Source organism: Mercenaria mercenaria, chromosome 11 (assembly GCF_021730395.1).
Source record: "Mercenaria mercenaria strain notata chromosome 11, MADL_Memer_1, whole genome shotgun sequence".
Taxonomy (NCBI): domain Eukaryota; kingdom Metazoa; phylum Mollusca; class Bivalvia; order Venerida; family Veneridae; genus Mercenaria; species Mercenaria mercenaria.
Window position 1 is genome coordinate 2,867,525 of NC_069371.1, and position 12,576 is coordinate 2,880,100.

General features: G+C 34.0%; 2 protein-coding genes across 2 annotated transcripts; one reads left to right on the forward strand and one right to left on the reverse strand.

Annotated features, from left to right (window-relative positions):
* Positions 1-1,927: 1,927 nt before the first annotated feature.
* LOC123531955 (adhesion G protein-coupled receptor B3-like) lies at positions 1,928-5,526 on the forward strand. Its single transcript, XM_045313273.2, has 3 exons — positions 1,928-2,552; positions 2,835-3,002; positions 3,377-5,526. The coding sequence occupies exons 1-3, from the start codon at positions 2,156-2,158 to the stop codon at positions 3,787-3,789; spliced, it is 978 nt and encodes a 325-aa protein (XP_045169208.2). The 5' UTR covers positions 1,928-2,155; the 3' UTR covers positions 3,790-5,526.
* Positions 5,527-5,926: 400 nt separating this feature from the next.
* On the reverse strand, positions 5,927-9,605 carry LOC123532065 (uncharacterized). The gene is made up of 5 exons (XM_045313414.2): positions 9,088-9,605; positions 7,944-8,117; positions 7,628-7,795; positions 6,766-6,933; positions 5,927-6,378 (listed from the first exon to the last, which is right to left on the reverse strand). The coding sequence occupies exons 1-5, from the start codon at positions 9,479-9,481 to the stop codon at positions 5,984-5,986; spliced, it is 1,299 nt and encodes a 432-aa protein (XP_045169349.2). The 5' UTR covers positions 9,482-9,605; the 3' UTR covers positions 5,927-5,983.
* Positions 9,606-12,576: the final 2,971 nt, after the last annotated feature.

The following is a 12,576-nucleotide window of genomic DNA, read 5'->3' on the forward strand; positions in this document are numbered from 1 at the left end:
GCCATTAGACAATTAGAGACGTTTGGGCAGTCAGATTTTGCTCAGACTCGTTTCCCCTTTATTTACATACACAGAAATAAATCTTTGTGGGAAACATCCATGCAAATAGAACAAATTTTACAATTGCGGGAAGCAATTTTGTACGCCTTTGTCAACCATAATTTTACTTCTTCTGTAAACAATATCACATACAAATAAACATGTATAAATGGATGAAAGGCATAATGTGAAATAACAGGTTATGCATATAAGAACTTATTACGGTGTACACGGTTAGGCAAAAAGGTAAACCATTTTCAAATGAATGAGTTGGGTTTTACGGCGAACCGACACAAAAAGGGCCATTTTCAAATTTAGTTTTAATGGGCTACACGAGAAGCAATATATATGTGAATATCCTTGCTGGAATAAATGCCAAAACATAACAATACTGTCTTTCATACTGAATTTGTAACATATGGAACAGAATAGAATACCTGTAGTTATAACGACCGAAGCGAACGTATTTTGTGTCGAATATTCTAGGATATCCTTTAACTGTAGCCAGATTATAGTATTTTTTTCTTGCAAACTGGAATGCAGGAAGATATGTTAAATACTGTAATATTTATTGAGAGCGAAGCGAGCAAAATGTCTTATGAGATTTTAGAATATATTTCCTGGAGTTTATTAGACTAGATATATATATATATTAAGTTTAATGTTGGAGTATTTATTTACTACCTGACAGTCTCATCCCTGCTTTTATACTTGTCATCGCTTTAATGGCGTGGTCACACTACACGTAGTTAATCGTAGTAAGGAATGATCGTAGTTGATCGTAGTTTATCGTACTAAGCGTAGTTACACGTAAATAATCGTAGTCAAACGTAGTAATGATCGTAGTTCGAACTTATGATTTGTCCGTAGTAAGCAAATAATTTTTCGACATGTTCAAAATCTGACTACGATTAACTACGATGTTTTGACCCTACTGTGACCGTAGTTTGAACGTAGTTGATCCTAGTTAAACATACTTGATCGTACTTAACAGTAGTGTGTATCGTTTTTGATCGTAGTACAAGAAAAACACATCGACAGTACGGTTCAACTACGATCAACTAGGGCTCCACTACGGCTAAACTAAACTAGGGCTCCACTACGGCTAAACGCTTTTCCGTAGCTCAACGTAGTTGATCGTAATTTGTCGTAGTTGTTCGTACTTCGATCGTAGTATATACGTAGTGTAACGTAGTAACTCGTGGTAAGACGTAGTGATACCCTAGTTAATCCTACCCGATTTACTCGTAGTTGAACGTAGTTGTTCGTACTTACACGTACTTCAACGTACGACAAACTACGTTTAAAATGAACTACGACCAATTACGTGCGTGAACGTAAATGTGACCATTGCTTAATATAGATACGAATAGTTTGATGGCTCACCTATGAAATACGGTTGTGATTCCAAATTTATGTAAACATTTCACACTTGGCGACAGAACTACGGAGTGAAAATTAGATCGTAAGAAGAGACAAAAATATTCGATCATTGTGGAATGTTTCATTATTTAGCATCTTTCAGTATTCAAAATGGCGATATACAATACCATTTCTGAAGATGGTCAAACTCAGCTGTACCATGACTATGATGATATTGTCTTAAGACAACCCTCACTTTTGCCCGAAGTACATAATACATGTACGTAGTGGTATACACATACATTTACAGAACAGAACAAAACAGAACAGGTTTTATACCCCTCTTATGTACTATATGATATTTTATGAATAAGTGAATCATAAATCTCAAGGCATGTCTTATTAAATACGGAGATGATAATGTATAAATCTGAACTTTAAAATCTAGTCCATTTCCTCATGGTTTTATTTTCCTGTGTGTGTAGGCACGAGTACTCTTTTGTTTTAACAGAAACTGATACCATCAAACAGATTTAGTGAAATAAGTTTTTTCTGTTTTCAATTTAATGACAAACAGGACGTTATAGCGATAAACGGTATTGAGCCTTTCATATAATTTGTTGTCATTTTCGCCGAGTGGAAATTATCAAAAGTAAACCGATAATATGTGTCTTGCAATCTAATGAATTTTATAGAATTAATATGTATTAATACTTTACTCCAATAGTGAATATACATTAGGAGCGGAAATATAATGGAGATTTCAGGTTCGCACGGACATGGAATATCATCACCTATGGACGAATCGGGAAGCAAAAGTGAATTGGCTGGGGATTATGCAAAGTTGGCAATATCAAAGGATAGCAAATGCTATAGTACCATTGAATATAAGCAATCAGCAGACAATAGAAACTCTGAGAAACTTTATGAAAATGTATTGACCCTATCTAAGACTCAAAACGCTTGTACAATCAGCGGGAAGCGTAAGAAAGGCAAAAACAAAACCAACAATATCAAACAGAAAGTAAACAAAGGCTCGTTTGAAATCAGAAATATGAAAATTGTCATGTGTATACAAATTACAATCTCTCTCTTCTCTCTTGTGATTAGTACTATTGCAGTTTTGGTTATTGTTGAGCCAGGATTAAAAGGTATGTGAAAAATTGTGAATGCTCAGTCTTACTGTTTTTAATTAATTTTATTAGGTCATCATGTTGAGCTTTTTCCTCCAAATGATTTATATACAGCAGAAAATCAATACATAGTTTAATACTGATGTCAGAAAAATGAGGTTTTATAATTTATTTTTGATGTTCATGTGAATGGCATGAATGATTTTTAAACTAAGTTACCTGTTCATAAATGTCGAAATAAATTCTAACTGTGTGTCCCAGTATCTGAATTTTCATTGTTTTTTTTCCTATGTATTACAGATGGTAGTTGGTCGGTCTGGGGGTCTTGGGGTGACTGCAGTACATCTTGCGGCGGTGGACTTCGGTCAAGATCAAGACGCTGTGCTTTGCCAAGACCGTCGCTTTTTATCGAGTATTGCGAAGGTGATAATATACAAGTGGAGACATGTGGTCGCAAAGCATGCAGTGGTATTTTCAGTCATTGATTTATTAACGTTATTATTACCAAATCTGTTTTTAAGACAGGTTGTCAAGGCATATTTTATTCTAGAAATGGCGTTGTACATAACATGAAACATAATTATTGCGATAACAAATCGGAAGTTACAACATAAACTTTAGTTTACATGTAACTCAGTCATACATTAGATGCTAACAAAAATTAAAAATTAATGAAATATCGTTGATTTCAACGTTAAAATTTATAACTATACAAACATTTTAATACGTTTCTATATTTTACAATTTTCACTAAAGAAACGAACTTATTAAATCTGAACTTTAGATAATGCCTAAAATCAATTACATATTAATTCATATTTTGTTTTACTTCTTATTTTCAGAGGACATTTATGCCTTTTATGCATACCAAGCCTCTGTCTTGGAAAATAGTTCATTTCAGACGGTAATATTTACCCAGGTGTTGTTTAACAATGGTGGAGCGTACAATAACTCGAATGGAATCTTTACTGCCCCGGCGACTGGAATTTTTCAGTTCAATAGCCATCTTTGTGTAGAAAATAATGGAAAGGATAAGAATTATGCACTTGCAGCTGAAGGGAAGAAATTAGTAAGCGGAGAATTCAGAACATCGTTGAACGATTCGAAATACTACGTTACGGACGTGAAATGTACATCATTTGGAGTTACCGCTTACCTACGTCAAGAGGAAAGGATTTTCATTCAAGCCTCGTTTTTATTACAAAATGATGATGGCATGAATACCTTTTCCGGTGTTCTTATCCACAAGCAGTAGAACCAACATATATATCAAAACAAAATACTGTACAGAAGAGCGTTTTGTTTATTTTTTACAGTAAACCTGACTTATCCGGCATCTGATTTTAAAGGAAACCTGTCTTATCCGGTACAGTCCTTTGGTCCAAAAATTCACTATATAATCAATATAAACAAAACCTGATTTGTATAGTTATTTTATATTAAGATCGCTTATCTCTGCACTGACTCACATTTAGCAGAAAAGTATGTTAATATGACACGTTTTCAGAAACTAAACAATTTGCAATTCAATTTGTCTTTTTTTAACTATAACTTGCCAATTTGTAAGTCGCTCCCTTTACGATATGTGAATTTGGTTGCATTGTTTGATTTGCTCAGTGTTTCGAGATTCATACCTGTCTGTTTAATTATCCATATACGACAATATGGTTTGCTTGTGACTGCTGATTTTTGTATTATGTTCTGTTATATCTACATGTATTAAAAATAAAGCGCTATCGTATTAATACATGTTTCAAAATATATAGATATTTAATATGGCTGCTAAAAAGTGTTAGTCTTCTTACTCAACCTTCTGTTAAGGTATGTAGGGTTTTCTAGATTTTATACACGAACATTTGTGTGATTTACATATCGTGCCTTTTGTTACCACAGGTGTTAGGAATTAACTGATATTTACACTGTCCTGTGACTTTGGAAGATAGTAGGGGGTAAGAGTGAGGTTTATTGCATACCAATAAACTCTCGAGTGGTGTTTTACCAAGACTGTTCCAAGGCTAAGACCTTCTGTGTGTTCATGTATTTGTTTTGTAATTGCTTGTTTTACTTTGTCGTATGTTTTTGTATAAAAGCAAATCATTTACATATCCATGCATATACTGCTGTAAAGTTTCTGTTCGGGTAAGCTTCGTAGCTATTCGTTTTTGACCTCTTTCCTTGGTTTTCGATTTTCGCTTTATAATTTATTGTCACACCCCGTGGCATACTTGTAACTTTATTTTCGTGTCATATAGATTTAAATAACGACCAAAGTCATAGTTTTACGTAGACAATCTAGTAGATTGAAGTAAGCTAGACAAAGACCTACTTCTATTTGAATATACTATATAAAGTTTAATTGAGATGCATACTAACTTGCTACATACCAATATTTATTTAGAGCATTGATTTCTCAGAAATATACGTCGCGTTATTTGATTATTAAACAAATTACAACATATTTTCTTAATTGCACAAATAATAAACAAACTACAACTAAATCTTCGTCAATAAATCAAATGTATCGCTTAAAATGATATTATATATTACATCACAGTGCGAATTTTATGAAGCAATGAAACAGAAGGGTATCTACCTAATAGAACAGCGATATAGGGCTATTCGGAAAATAATCCTCACTTTCTTCCTGCGTTGCCGTTTATTTCGCTAAGGAGCTTAGAATGACTGTCTGAATGAAACTCCATTATCCAGACGGACAAACATTAAAAACAACACTTAATGCAAGTATGGGTAACTCAAGAAGTTAATTTATTTACAAGAGCATTCTTTTTACAACATAGAACTCAACTAGGCAAACAGTAGCAGACTCGTTTTGAGTCTTTTCTAAACATATGATTGGAATAAAAACAGAAAAGTTCTTAAAGTAAAGGACAAAGTCGTTATAAACATTCTCCAAGAACACACTTGAAAAAAATAAAGAAAATAAGATTGATCTGAATAATTCGGCGGTTTTCTGGAGTACTTCTTCATTTATTAAAGTTTTTCATTAAATACACAGTAAAATAGAAAAAAAACGAAAATGTTGCAGGCTCGGTTTGATTGAGCCTGTTCATGGACGGTAGTTGAAATGCATGCTACCGTCCACGCCCTCTAGCCCCGAGTTGAGCAGAACTCAACATTTACACATGCTACAAGTACAAAACTCAATTTAGAAACATCCGCAAATTATTCATACGGCGGTGCACATGGAACCTTCAATTTTATATTAGCGTGTATTTCCATGAAAAGCGGCGTATGGTCCCCAGTTAAAATAATGGGGTTGCCCTAAACGAGAAATCAATGGGCAGAACTAAACAAACTAGAATTTAGAAAGGGAATCTGAGGTTATGGAGCCTGCATATCACAGGAACTGACAAAAGAAAATAATACAGTAATACTCGTGTATCCATTTATTTTCATCCGCCAAATTGTTATTTTATACACTGATAGATCTACAGTCTAAGAATAAGAGCACCGGAAAAGGTATTGGAGTTATTTACATTTTGAAATAAATTTGTCGCTTCTATTTGGACTTTTTCATCTTGTCGCACGTGAACAGCAGCACCAAATGATGTGCACTTCCGGTCTGTGTCATTTGAAGATACCTTATATCCTCCACTTATCAAAGTCTGTCCTTCAACTATAAGCTTATACAACATGTCCTTCCCACTGTTCCCACAAACATGACCATTGAACTGATATATTCCAGTCGTCGGCGCCGTAAATATGCCGGTGGCATTGTTATATGCCCCGCCGTCGTTCAGCAATATCTGAGTGAATACTATTGTTCTTAACAAACTGCTATCCAAAACTGAAGTTTTGTTTGCATTAAATGCGACCGATTCTTCTGAAAACATAAGAATATTTATTTCAAATATGCATTTTGATCGTTATTGTGTACTAAATAATTTCTAGAGAAAGTTTGGATTGTAAAACTCTCTATTTCAATTGCTAAAGAACAACATTTAGTCATCGCAGGCATATCTTAACAAAACTAATCTTAAACTCAAAAACGACTAAAACATCAAAGTATAATGATCTGTTTGTAGTGCTAAAAATAATTTCTCAGTGAAATGATGCAATTTTTATTGCATAAACTACTATTTTTACTCTGTGTTTTGTAGACGGTGCTCTTCTCTGACCTATGCCTTGAGTATTTCTTTACATCATTATAAAATCTATCTATCAGAGCTATTTATTTCAGTCTCATCAAGCAAATTATATTAGAACATACCTTTACATTTTTCCCTACTGCATGGTTGTACTTGCAACGAATCGCCATTGCAGTATCGCCCTAGAAATGAAGGACTTGGATTTGAACATGTTCTTGATCTAGAATGGAATCCACCACCACATGTCACGCTACAGCTGTCCCAGGATCCCCACACAGACCAACCACCATCTGTAAGGTACTTCATATATAATCAAATCAGTTGAAACATAGAACGTAACCAAGGATACTATATTGTGTGGAAATACTACTTAAACCAAGCGAATTAAGAAGTGGGTATAAAATAACTTGTTATATCTACATGAAGTATAAAATTCAAATTTGGGTTCGTTATATTTACTCAGACTAAGGTTATCGATCAGAAAGTATAACAAACATGTGCAGTTCGTTTTAGTTTTCAGTTATTTTGTTAGGTTTCAAACATATCAATATTTTAAAAGCTTTCGAAGGTAGAAGAAAGCATCCAGTTGGTTTAAAGAAGCTCGGTGGTTCTACCCAGGTACCCACCCATGCCTGAATCAATGCTTGGAGGGCCCCTTGGGCCCATCAATAGTTTAACAAGTTGCCATATAACCTAAATTGTGCCGGTGTGACAGTCAAAACAACTGAAGACCAGTACTTTCATTTCTGCTTGCTCCTATGCAGTATATATAAACTTGTGAAAGTACTGAAATACATTTAAATGAAAATATATAATGGCAAAATATTGTAAGATAAACAGTCAAGAAGAAATCATAAATATGGGAATGTTTTAAGTAAGGATACATTTAACTCGATATATTATCAATAGCGCTTCGTTTTATATTTGGTCTAAGTGACTAATTTCAGATTTATATTTTTTGTATGTTTGGAGGAGTGAAAATACCTTTGCATGCTCTGCGGCCACATATTTCTACTTGTGTCTTATCGCCTTCGCAGTACTGGCCGAAAAGAACAGATCTTTGAATCTTGCAATTTCTTGACCTTGACCGAAGTCCGCCGCCGCAAGAAACACTACAGTTACTCCAGGCTCCCAAAACCGACCAACTTCCATCTGTAACGTACGCAAGTAAAAGGTTACTACGAAGCACTTTGAAAAATTCAGTTTTAATCGTATTATGAATTGTAATATAATGATAATTAACAGGTAATGCTTGATATACACTATTCGCATAACTTATTAAATGAAACAAAGTACATACTAGAGCATGGTTCATGTAAACATAATCTGTATTCGTTGTTTGCACCAATGCATAGGCTTATGGCATATCCGTCAACTGAATTTGAACATCTGCGATACCGACGTTGCATTCCTACGTCACAGGTAACTGTGCATGCCTCCCATGGTTCCCAGCTGTACCATACACCGGGTTCAGCTGCATATAAATATATTTGAAGTATTTAAATGCAGATATAAGGGTAACAGAAAGTTCAAATTATCAATCTTGCAAATCTGATGAACTATCAATATGAGGATGTTCCACGTTTTTATTCTCTTTCCATTGGATGTTTATTTCTGTATACTCTTACGTGTACTTCACTTTCTGTTGTTTTTGTATTAAGCAGTTTATCTTACCTCATGAGCAATTAAGTGCAAAATCACGAAAAGAAAACAAATAAGAGATTTTTGAAATCTTCCTCAATTTGATTTTCTCTATTCTGTAGAACGGAAATTAAATTAAAAACATATTTGTTTCAGTGCAATACAGGAAAATAATGCTTCTATACCTAAGTGTAATCATGGGCTACTATTTGTTTGCTTTTATTGCCTGTCATTTTTATCTTTTCGTGTTAACTTGTGATTGAATTTAGATAAACCACATAGGGTAAAGGTCAAGATAACTAGCCACAATTAAATGACGTCTGTGATAATAATTTTGACATTAAACCATATTTTATTTGTTACTACAGTAACAACTGAATCTAATTTATTATTAATCATATGTAATACCAATATTACACAAATTTGCCTGTTAGGTTAGATCCATTATGAGAATTTATAGACCTATGGAAAGTGATAGTAACTAGTGGAAAAAATCCTCATATTGACTAAATCTGAACGGTAACTCTTGTTTCATTACTAAATTCAACAACTCGCATGCCATCTGTAAAACTAATTATCAAATGCCAAAACATAAGCAGAGTACATAATACAGTCACTGCTGAGTCATACCCTGTATAGCTCGTGAGAATTTTCGCACATGATATAAAAAAATGTGCTTTTGACACTAACCACGAGCAAGTTTGAAGTTTTAGACCAGTCAAAACGCTTACAAACTTTTAACATAAATGTATGAGATTCTTAGAGTCAAGCAGAACTTCCTTTTTTTTTATTTACAAACATACCTTTTTGTTCTTCTGTAACAACAAATGTTAAAGCGAAAATGCTGATCCCGACAGAACTGAGTGTCAGAAAAAGTTGCACACACGTAACAAGTTTTATACTTTTTATATTACAAGAAACACTGTTCACTTTTTCATTATCACTGATGTGCTTATCATCACTCTCACTTTCACCTCTGACTTTAGACGCTGCTTCATTTAACACTATATCTTCATAATGTCCCCCGTTGGTGATAGTACACGTGCTTTGTCTGTCATCATGTGATCCAGCGTGCAGTAAGTTGCTGTAGTGTGCACTATTTCTACTATCGGCTAAATTTACGTAATTGAAGGTCTCCTTGTCGCGTTCTGAATCTGGTGGATGCGAAACATGTCCACTTGTCTGCTTTAACTCCATTATATTACAAATAAAGGTATACAAAGCATTGCTAATCTAAAGAAAAATGAAATATCAATAACTTCCGGGCTTTTTGTTGAAACTTTGAGAATAGCTAGTGCCCAGGTAGTTAAAATCGGGGTTTCTGACCAAATATCAATTTTATACTGCTTTATAAATACACTTTCGGTAGCACTTACAGTTTTGATTTATTATATTATTGATCTTATTTTCCTAAACGATATTAAAATATTTAAGACCGTTGCGCATTTTTTTATTTCGAGAGAGAGAGATAATAAGATTATGAGATTATATAAATAAAATAAATCAAGATAAAACGTTTAAAGACGTGGTCATATATTTCTTGCTTCAATTTTGATAGTCGTCATAGATGCGCGTGCAGTTCTTTTCTCTTTTGAATGCATGAAAGTACACTGTATTGTTTTTATCTTACAATGGTAAGACTAAGAATGAAAAAAAAACATTTAAAAATGGATCCGACCATGTAACGCCAACGTTATTTCAAACCAGTTACATTAAATCAACAAAATGTATTTATGTTCTCCGTATTCCACTAAAAGCAAACGTTAAAGTAATTGAATTTGAATACATTCGAAGATTAGTAAAAAAAAAATCTAGTAATTAACTATATCTAATCTATATCATGAGTTATAAAATATTGTATTATGTTGAAATGTTAACCATCATTCTGGCAATATTACAGTTATGGAATTTCTCACAGTTAGAGCTTCTTTTACAAACAATGATAGTTTCACAAGAATATTTTTATCAGTTGATCTTAACAATTGTAATTATAATCAGACGGACGGATGAAGCATAAGTTACTTATATAAGAAGAGCATTAAAATAAGGGAATATAAAGGTTGCCCCTGCCAATGTACGTGTTTGTCAAGATAAATAACCGCGATTACGACCAACGTGTCGTAAGCAGGAGCCAATTCTCTACCTTAAAGGTAAAAACGCTGCCAAAGGTAAAAGCCATGCTTAGATATCAAAAAATTAATGCTATTTTGTTGTCCACTGTATAACTTGTTTTGCATTCATGAAAATTCAAACTATTTAGCACAGACCTTCATCATAACAAAACAACGTGCCTTTTGCAGATCACACTTAGAGGTCAGATAACATCCTACAACTTTCTTGACCGGTGTATATGTTTTGTATGAATAGATATAGCTTGACATTTAGGTTCACTATAACAAGTCGTACATCGTGCAAAAACTACACCCCTAGCTCGAAGGTCAAGGTCACAATTAGAGGACACATCTTATACTACTTTTAATGTTCAATGTATAACTTCTGTATGCATAGAAGGGCATTCAAGTAATAAAAACTTTCATCGTAACAAGACGATGTGTCACATTTAAGACCGAGGCCTTTGGTTAAAAATGTCATGGTCATATAACATACACTTTTATAGGTCATTCTTTTGCGGGCCACATGACCTATAAGAACTCTTGCTCTTTTGACCTAACATCTCGTAGCGAAGGTGCCCGTGTCCTGTGGACAGCATAACATGTGTTTCGCATCTTTCACAGAACAAGTCTATAAATAATTGCAACGTAACAAAATATATAGTAATGAATTATGTTAATTTACAGTATCTTACATTTATACAATGACTGTAGGAACATTACATTTATTAACTAACCCTGCATGTCATATCAATATAAAGTTAGGTCCATTGCTTCACACGCTTTATTGACTAATGAAACGCGAAAATACTTTTTTTCATATTTTATTTGCCCAAAAGACTTAAAACTTTACAAAGTTAATATCTGAAATTTAGAAAACGTTTGTTTTTGGACTTTGAATAACTGTAACAGTAATTTAGAAACACGAATATAATTGTATATTATGATAAAAAAAAACTATTTCAGCTTTGAAATTGTCTATTTCCCTCACATGGACGGAGTTGTCCTTGGAGCAAGGGAGTCTATAAACCATATGGACGGAGTTGTCCTTGGAGCAAGGGAGTCTATAAACCACATGGACAGAGTTGTCCTTGGAGCCAGGGAGTCTATAAACCACATGGACGGAGTTGTCCTTGGAGCAAGGGAGTCTATAAACCACATGGACGGAGTTGTCCTTGGAGCAAGGGAGTCTATAAACCACATGGACGGAGTTGTCCTTGAAGCCAGGGAGTCTATAAACCACATGGACGGAGTTGTCCTTGGAGCCAGGGAGTCTATAAACCACATGGACGGAGTTGTCCTTGGAGCAAGGGAGTCTATAAACCATAACTTATTCGTCTTGCAACGGCATGTTCGAAATTAGAGGATTTTAATTACAAAAATCTTTTTATCACAAAAATGTTTTTACAACAGAGTTACTACCTTTTTACAACCTACTAAAGGCTTTCAATATATTTTATCACAAATCGTCGAGACTTTTTCATAAATTTAACACAAATCTAAAAACACTTCTTAAATTTGGTCTTAGAAGGATGTAGTTTATAAATTATGGAAAGTCTGAATATTTGTAAAAGCTGATAGAGAAATGCAAATATCGTGAGGTTTAATGCATGTTTGCTGATTTCCCCTCTACATGTAGTCGCTATTCCTATTTTCGTCGTTTTCCTATTCGACGGTGTAATGACTACTCGAAAGTTACAATCCGTGATGCTTTTCTCCTAAATCCTACCAAAAAGGAAGAAGAGAGTGGTTTTTGTCTAGGTGTGCCCATTATTGATTTAACATTTATTTTAGTGGTACAGTGTACCTGTTTTAGTGTACTTGTATAATATATGGGTATTGGAATATGGCAAAGTCAGTTTCTTTTTAAGTATGTAAAGTCTATTGTAATTCTATCTTAAGAATGGCTATGTACAATGTACACGCGTAGCTCGCGAGCAATTGCGAGTGCGTAGCTCGCCTTACGGCAATGTGTAGGCGAATATAACAAAGGTGTGCCGAATAAGGCAAAGTGATGTAGCTGAAAATTTTTCGTCGACGTCTGAGCGCCGCCATTTTTTTCTACTCCGTCAAAGTCGGGGACTTTTTTTTATTTTTTTTTTTTTATTTTTAAATTTCATATTTGAGTTACAATCTCTATATTCATTAAGGTGTCTTTATTTTTCAAAAAGTTATGTTATA